The sequence below is a fragment of the Monodon monoceros genome, unplaced genomic scaffold (genome assembly GCF_005190385.1).
Source record: "Monodon monoceros isolate NGI ecotype Baffin Bay Population unplaced genomic scaffold, NGI_Narwhal_1 Super_Scaffold_13, whole genome shotgun sequence".
Classification (NCBI taxonomy): Eukaryota; Metazoa; Chordata; class Mammalia; order Artiodactyla; family Monodontidae; genus Monodon; species Monodon monoceros.
This window is the reverse complement of record NW_021703769.1, coordinates 70,562,931-70,571,204: the sequence shown is the minus strand read 5'-3', so window position 1 is coordinate 70,571,204 and position 8,274 is coordinate 70,562,931. Positions and strand designations below refer to the sequence as shown.

General features: G+C 50.0%; 1 protein-coding gene across 1 annotated transcript; it reads left to right on the top strand.

Moving 5' to 3' along the window:
- Nucleotides 1–4,718: 4,718 nt before the first annotated feature.
- SPN (sialophorin) lies at nucleotides 4,719–8,237 on the top strand. Its single transcript, XM_029219355.1, has 2 exons — nucleotides 4,719–4,840; nucleotides 5,226–8,237. Exons 1-2 carry the CDS (start codon nucleotides 4,719–4,721, stop codon nucleotides 6,529–6,531), a joined length of 1,428 nt encoding a protein of 475 aa, XP_029075188.1. The 3' UTR covers nucleotides 6,532–8,237.
- Nucleotides 8,238–8,274: the final 37 nt, after the last annotated feature.

Here is an 8,274-nt window from a genome sequence, read left to right as displayed (position 1 = left end):
GCGGAGCATTAGGCTCCAGACGCGCAGGCTCAGTAGTTGTGGCTCACGGGCCCAGCTGCTCCGCAGCATGTGGGATCCTCCCGGACCGGGGCACGAACCGGTGTCCCCTGCATCGGCAGGCAGACTCTCAACCACTGCGCCACCAGGGAAGCCCTAAATTGGTCATTTTTAAACTCTACATTCCTCTACAATTATATGTTAGGCTTCCAATTGTAGAAGAACTTTCCCTACACCCTTTCCTCCCTTCCACCCCCTCCCTTCCTCCTTCACTCTGTGTCTCTCTCTAACATTTTCAGAATCAGTATGAACTCATGGGTTCTTTTTTTATTCAGTGCTTTAGTTGATCACAGCCGTTATTCATTCTGATGCTCAAAGTGTCCCTGCCTTGGCCATCAGGAACTCCTTCAAGCTGATTCTTTGTCCTTTGACATGTTTCCATCATTCCTTGAGCACTGCCTTACTTTTGTGATGCAACGAGATGTTCCAGGCTCTTCTTTTCTTCCCCCTGCTTATTTATTTATTGAAGTATAATTGACCTACAACACTGTTAGTCCCAGATGCATAACAGTGATTTTATGTTTCTATACAATACAGAATTTATCAACATGATAAGTCTAGTTACCATCTGTTACCACACAAAGTTATTACAATGTTATTGACTCTATCCCCCATGACTCTTTGATTTTTGTACTGGAAGTTTGTACCTCTTAATGTCCCTCACCTATTTCATGCACCCCCCACCCCTCTGGCAACTACCAATTTGTTCTCTGTATCTATGAGTCTGTTTCTGCTTTGTTATGTTTGTTCATTTGTTTTGTTTTTTAGATTCCACATATAAGTGAAATAATGTGTTATTTGTCTTTCTCTGTCTGACTTATTTCACTAAACGTAACACCCACTAGGTCCATCCATGTTGCCGCAATGGCAAGATTTCATTCTTTTTTTTATGGCTGAGTAATATTCCATTGTATGACACTTAGGTTACTTACATATCTTGGCTATTGTAAATAATGCTGCAATGAATATAGGGGTGCACATATCTTTTCTTTCTTTTCTTTTTTGTTTTTGGCTGTGTTAGGTCTTCGTTGCTGCACGCAGGCTTTCTCTAGCTGCAGCAAGTGGGGGCTAATCTTCGTTGAGGTGCGCAGTCTTCTCATTGCAGTGGATTCTCTTGTTGCAGAGCACTGGCTCTAGGCACGTGGGCTTCAGTAGTTGTAGCACGTGGGCTCAGTAGTTGTGGCTCATGGGCTCTTGAGCGCAGGCTCAGTAGTTGTGGTGGATGGGCTTAGTTGCTCTGCGGCATGTGAGATTTTCTCAGACCAGGGGTCAAACCCGTGTCCCCTGCATTGGCAGGTGGATTCTTAACCACTGAGCCACCAGGGAAGTCCCCTCATTGCAGTTTTGATTTGATTAGTGATGTTGAACCTCTTTTCATGTGTCTCTTGACCATCTGTATGTCTTCTTTGAAAAAAATGTATATTTGGGTCCTTTGCCTATTTTAAATCAGATTTTTTTGTTGTTATTGAGTTGTATGAGCTCTTTATATAGTTTGGATGTTAATTCCTTATCAGATATGATTTGCAAATATTTTCTCCCATTCTGTAGGTTGCCTTTTCATTTTGTTGATGGCTTCCTTTCTGCAGAAGCTTTCTAGTTTGGGGGCTCCGGACGCGCAGGCTCAGTGGCCATGGCTCACGGGCCCAGCCGCTCCACAGCATGTGGGATCTTCCTGGACCGGGGCACGAACCCGTGTCCCCTGCATCAGCAGGCGGACTCTCAACCACTGCACCACCAGGGAAGCCCCATACTGTTTTGATTACTGTAGTTTTGTAGTATAGTGTGAAATCAGGGAACATGATACCTCTTCAGGTTCATCTTGTTCTTTCCCTGCTCCAGCCCTGGAATCAGCCATTTTCCAAAGAGCCTTGGTTCCTTTCCAAGGAGAGTGGTTTTTAGAAGCCAATATTTGGCTGTCAAGCATGGCCCCATTTTGAAGGTAGAAAGAGCAGAATTTACAGATTGGATGTAGGCTATAAGAGAAAGAGAAGCGACCAGATACCCTTCAGCTTTTTAAGACATTTCTTCTCTGGAGTCTTCTTAGACCCTCCCTCAGGCTGAATCTTGCCCCTATTGAAGCAAGTATTCTATTATTTGCATTATTTATACACAAGCATGTCTCTAAATGTATCATAGTTATTAAGTATCAGCTTGTGGTACTACCTGGGAGATCCTTATCCTTGGCCTCGATCCCTTAGACCAACATGGTTTTGAAGCTCATCTCTAGCACTTGCTGGTTGTCTGAGCCTCAGCAAGTCTCTTAACTGTTTTTTCTCAGTTTCTTCACCTGTAAAGTTAGGGTAATGATATGAATCTCACAGGGTTGTTGTGAAGAGTGAGTGCTATGTGAATGCAATGTGCTGGGCACGCCAGCCTGGCCCATTCTAAATGCCTAGGGCACATTACTTAACCTCTCTGTACCTTGACTTCCTCACCTGTAAAATGGGCTTGCCGTGAGGAATGGCTGGAATCATGCACAGAGAATGTTTTTTTCTGTACTTGGCCAACTGCTACTATAGAGTTTTCTAAGTATTGTTCTTCTGGGATGTCTTGAGGGCAGTGACCACCCCTTGTTCACATTTTCATCATCTCTCCCTGCACCCCAGGGTCTACGCTCTGTGCTGGTCAGACTGTTTTCTTGAGCACTCTGGGCTAGAGCCTGGACCCATCCACATCCTCTCCACTCTCCCCAGAACTGGAGCCTGACATTGAGCCCGGGGAGCGTACAACTTTGTCAGCAGCAATTTGGTTGAAATGAAAATTTTGTCAACAATGTGTTTTGCTTCAGTGATTTTTTTTAAAGGTTGAGAAATTGGGAATCTATATACAGTCTTTTTATTTATTTAATTTATTTATTTTCGGCTGTGTTGGGTTTTCATTGTTGCACGCGGGCTTTCTCTAGTTGTAGTGAGTGGGGCCTACTCTTCGTTGCGGTGTGCAGGCTTCTCATTGCGGTGGCTCCTCTTGTTGCGGAGCACGGGCTCTAGGTGTGCTGGCTTCAGTAGTTGTGGCACACGGGCTTTGTTGCTCCGCAGCATGTGGGATCTTCCCGGACCAGGGCTCAAACCCACGTCCCCTGCACTGACAGGTGGATTCGTATCCACTGCGCCACCAGGGAAGTCCTATATGCAGTCTTACAAATATTTTTGTTGATTTTCTTCTTAATTAAAAAAATTTTTTTAACCTCCAATTACTTTGCAGCCAATTATTCCTACTTTTCTGTTTGCAACAGCAAAATGTTGAAACAACCTAATGTCTGACAATGAAATGTTTTCCTTCCTTCCTCCCTTTTGTTCAGTAAAAAAAAGAAAAGCAAGGAACATTATGTATAATAAAATCTAATACTATAAAAAATACATGTGTATATGCATATATACCCTGTTACCAGGGTCTATCTGGTGGTGTCGGTATGGAGCTTTTTCACTTTATACACTAATGCCTGGTGGGAGAGGCAATCCACCCCAGCCCCGAGCTTCCCTGCACACTCTTGCTGATATGCCCGCAACACAAGGTCCTGGCCGCTCTACATCCAGGCCGTTTCTCAAGGTTGTGTTTGCAGTGAGTAACGCTGAGGGATGAAGTAATGTCTCCCTTCAGGACAAAGAGCAAGCTTGCTTACCACCTACTCGAAAAGAAGGAAATTCTCCAAGCTCAGTGTTCCTCAGCTGTGGGGCAAGCCTCTCCGTGGTCACCCCTGTGGGGCTCAGGGGGGTAAGTGGAACTGAAGCAGACGGCGCTCCTGCTGAGCAATGAGTTTGCTGAGCAATGAGTAGTGGATTCCTATGTCTGTGATCCAGGAGTCTCACATCTTTGTCAGACTAACTCGTTAGCTTGTGAGTGGGGTACAATCCCAGGCCCTGACATTGGCCTGTTTCAATCATCTATCATGTACATGCATTATTACTTTTACAACATAAAAATCAGTTTTGATTTTTTTAAAAGAAAGGCAAAAAACCGTACACATACTGAGAGTCAAAGCTTACAAATTAAAGGAAAATAAGAAAACATCAAACACCCAAAGAAGAAAGTAAAGAATTCTCTACTCATACCTACCCAGTGAAACTTGTTAATACCTCAGTGAATACCTTTTCAGACTGCCTTCCATGTAGATTCCCACATTTTTATTAGTCTTCTGCAAAAGTAAGATCATAGCATATACATTGCTTAATAACCACGACTGGGGGCCATTGTAGTGACCTACCCCTGCAAGCTTCTTGAGAAGTCAAGAGCCCACCAGGGATTTCACACAGCCTGCAAAGCCTTCCACTGCCCCAGCCAGAGTCGAGGGCTTCCTCTTGCCCTGGTACTTCCTGGGAGCTCTTGGGGCAGGAGAAGTGTTAGCCTTGGGTGCTGGCCTAACAGCTCAGGGACCACAAAGGCAAAGGAAACCACCTTCCCCTCCCATCTCCTCCTCTGCACCCCCTGGTTCTCAAGCATGCATTTCCACCACCCCTGCTCTGACACATATCCCTATCCCAGCTTCACGGCTTGCCATCCCATTTTCCAGAGGAGACCCGGGAATCCCCATTCCAGACCCCGCCCACCATCCCCACCTGCTTCAGCTGAGACCCCAGAGCCCCTGTCATCATCTCAGACCCTGAAAGAGCGAGTGATGCCTCTCTCATCACACGGCAATGTAGGAGCAGGGCGGGTGGGGCAGGATGCTGGGGTGGGTGGAGCCAGGGCCACTTCCTTTCCCCTTGAGGCCCCACCACCAGTCTTGCCCCAGCTTCAGGAGTTGGAGCAGCCTGGTCCCAGCCCTGTGCCCTTATCCACTGAGCTGGTAAGTGGTGTGACCTGGTGGGGCAGGGGCTTCGGTGGACCTGGGAATGTGCCTCTGGCTTGAGAAGACCTTGATAGATAATGGGAAAAGAGGACGAGGAGCCATTGGGGCTGAATGGGGTCAGCGCAGGCCAGGAGGGGGTGGGCTGTTGCTGGAGCCGGGGCTGCCAACGCCCAAGGGGGCCTATGGGGTAGATTCGATGGGGGAGCTGCCAGCGTCTTGTTACTTCTGATACTAGTAAAAGCAAGGGTGGAAAAAGCCGTTGAACCGCAGAGTTGGGCCCGGCAGTTGGCAGGGAAGTGGGCAGGAGGGAGGGCCTGGCTAGGTCCTGCCCCCCGCCCCCAGCTCCTTATGTATTCTATTTCTTCAACTTCCCCACCCTCAGGTCCCAACTCCTGCTCATGCCTGTTGCTTTGGAAATGATCCTGCTTCTCCTCCTCTTTGGGAGCGTCTGGGCCCAAAACACGAGCTCAGAGTCTCCGGATGGCACAATTACTTTGCAGGAGTTGGAACCCACAGGGTCCTCTGCTTCTTTGGTCTCAAATATCTATGAGACCACAAAATTCAACTCAATGACATCTAATTTTGCAACAACCGAGGTCCCTAAGACAGATGACAGCACTGAGCACAAGATCTTCCCGCCTTCCTCAATTCCCTATACAGCCAATGAGGTTTCCTCTCCTGGGACTTCCATTGCTGCCAGCAGGGGCCCTCCTGTAAATGAGTCAATAATCTCCCAGAAAGATTCCGCCAAAACATTATCAATGCCCCTGGAAATCTCTAATGCAACCAGTATACCTGCTGTCCCAGTAGTGAAGTCTGCAGGATTCCACACTACGACTGGTGAGACCATGGCAACTAGCCCTCTGGAGACCTCCAGTGGGACCAGTGGACCCCCTGTCACCACAGCTACTAGCCCTCTGGAGACCTCCAGTGGGACCAGTGGACCCCCTGTCACCACAGCTACTAGCTCTCTGGAGACCTCCGATGGGACCAGCGGACCCCCTGTCACCACAGCAGTTAGCTCTCTGAAGACCTCCAATGTGACCAGCGGACCCCCCGTCATCATGGAAACTAGCTCCCTAAAGACCTCCAAGGAGACCAGTGGACTTCCTGTCACCACGGCAACTACGTCTCTGAAGACCCCCCTGGGGACCAGTGGCTCCCCCACCTTTGGAGTAAAAATATCCAGCCCAACGTCCTCCCCAAGCAGTAGGTCCTCCCCAAATTCAGGTTGGGAGACAAATGGCACCTTGCTGGTAGCTGTGCTTGTGGCCCTGCTGGTGGTCATTTTCCTCATGGCACTACTCCTGCTGTGGCGCCAGCGGCAGAGGCGGAAGACAGGAGTACTGACACTCAGCAGGGGTGGGAAACACAACGGGGTGGCAAATGCCTGGGCTGGGGTAGCCCAGGTGTCTCATGAGGAGGCCGCGATAATAACAGAGGGAGCGTCTGGGGGTAACAATGACTCTGGGGTCCCCCAGGGGGAGGGGTCTGGCCAGCGGCCCACACTTACCACTTTCTTTGGTAGACGGAAGTCTCGCCAGGGCTCCGTGGCGCTGGAGGAGCTAAAGCCTGGGCCATCCTCCAGCCTAAAGGGGGAGGAAGAGCCACTGGTGGGCAGCAAGGATGAGGCTGTGGAGACCTCTGCTTCTGATGGGCCAGGAGAGAGAGATGTGGAGGCCCCTTAACGTTTGAGAATAATAAGACTGGAGCTCAGAATCGTTCCCGCTTTCATCACCTTCCCTCCTGTCATCATCACCCAGCATTCTCACCCAGCACCCTTTGGATTTTCACCCAGCATCTTCACCCTGAATCATCATTCAGCTCTTCTAGCCAGCAGCCCATGCAGCACCCACATCCAGAGCGTAGATCAGGGCTGACACCCACTGAACCCTTGTAGATTGAATGAACGAACTTTCCTCATCAACCCCTACTTCTCCCCATCACATTTTCTCCACATTTCTGTCCTTGAAACCAGCTGTTGAGTCTCCGTAAAGGCCAAACTTCCTTGACTTACGATTTCTCAGAGGATTCCCCAGGAATACCAGAGTCTGGGAAGAAGAGGAAATGGCAACCCAGCAAACTCCCACCTTAGGATTACTCTGGAAAGTACATTTGGCCCCATGGATTAGGACAGTCCTACCGGCTCAGCCCATGAACTGCCTTTAACTCCAGGCCCCAGTGCTCTGTGCTAGGCCAGCCTGGAGCATGGGCTGGGTGGTGTCACCCAGCTGTGGTCTCAGGTGCGTCTGAGACGGCCTCTGGACCCTAGGCTGGCTCACGGTCCCAGCCACCACATTCTCCCCCAACTCTGGACTGAGGCAGCCAGAGGCTTCAGCTGTTTCTCCTCCCAAGAGCAGAGGTGAGAAGAGCTTCTGGGCAGATGTAGTTCTTAGAAGTCTCGGCATCTACGTGGCTCCACTCATGCATGCAGTTTGTGTGCAAGAGGCGAGGACTTGGTGATGCTTGTGAAGGGCAGTGGCGAGTACAGTTGGGTGAGGGAGGGGGCAGGAAGGGCTGCAGAGGCTGAGGAGATGCCACCCTCAGGAGGTGCTGAGAACATAGGCACCCTCGTCTTTGCTCCGATGGGGTGGAGGTGGAAGATTAAATTCCGTCTGTGGCAGGGCTTGACAGAAAGACTGCATGTGTGACCAAGTGTGGTTCTTCAGCTCAGCCGCTATGTCCCTTCCTCAAAGCCCCCCCCCCCCCCCCCCCCCCCCCCCCGTGCACACACGAGAGTCCCAGGTCATGCTGATGCTGTTACAAGTTTAATGTGTTTGTCTGTATCCCCTCTTCCATTCTACAAGGAGGGTCAGTGAGAGAGTGAGCTGTGACAGGCCTCCAGAACCAGGGGCATCCCTGTGGCTCTGGGATGGAGAGGAGGGGACAAGACCCAACTGTGCTATCTCTGAGACCAGCCCAGGCCAGAACCCAGGGCACCGCATGGACCAGAGGCCGTTGGTATTTCCCCAGGGCAAAGAGGAAATTTGCAAAGAGGAAGTTGTTGAGTCAGAGGAGCAGTGGATGAGAGCAGACACATTGACCTACAAAAGGAGAGGCCACGCAACTCCACGAGAGCGTGACTGCCAGGTGGTTTGGATTGGAGGGGACACCAGAGGCTGGGAAAGGGCCCCCAGGTGGGTCAGTTCATGGGGGTGTGGAAGAGGGATGAGGAGAGAAGCGGCGGAAAGTGGCCACGGATCCGCCCGGAATTCTGCCACCCATGCCTGGGCGAGCTGGGGTGGAAATCCAGCCTTGACCACGCAAACCTGGGCGCCTTTTCTTTTTCTTTCTTGGACGTGCCACACAGGCACAACGGGTCTTAGTTCCCCGACCAGGGATCGAACCTGCACACCCCTCCTCACCCCGGCCAAAATAAATAAATAATAAAATATTGAAAATACTAATTTTGTCCTGACAGTAAAATAACA

Bases quoted from the DNA above. Each gene is read 5' to 3' on its own strand.
- SPN (XM_029219355.1), top strand. From the start codon at position 4,719: ATGCTGGGGTGGGTGGAGCCAGGGCCACTTCCTTTCCCCTTGAGGCCC. The intron at 4,841-5,225 runs GTAAGTGGTGTG...CCCCACCCTCAG, and splicing joins TGCCCTTATCCACTGAGCTG to GTCCCAACTCCTGCTCATGC.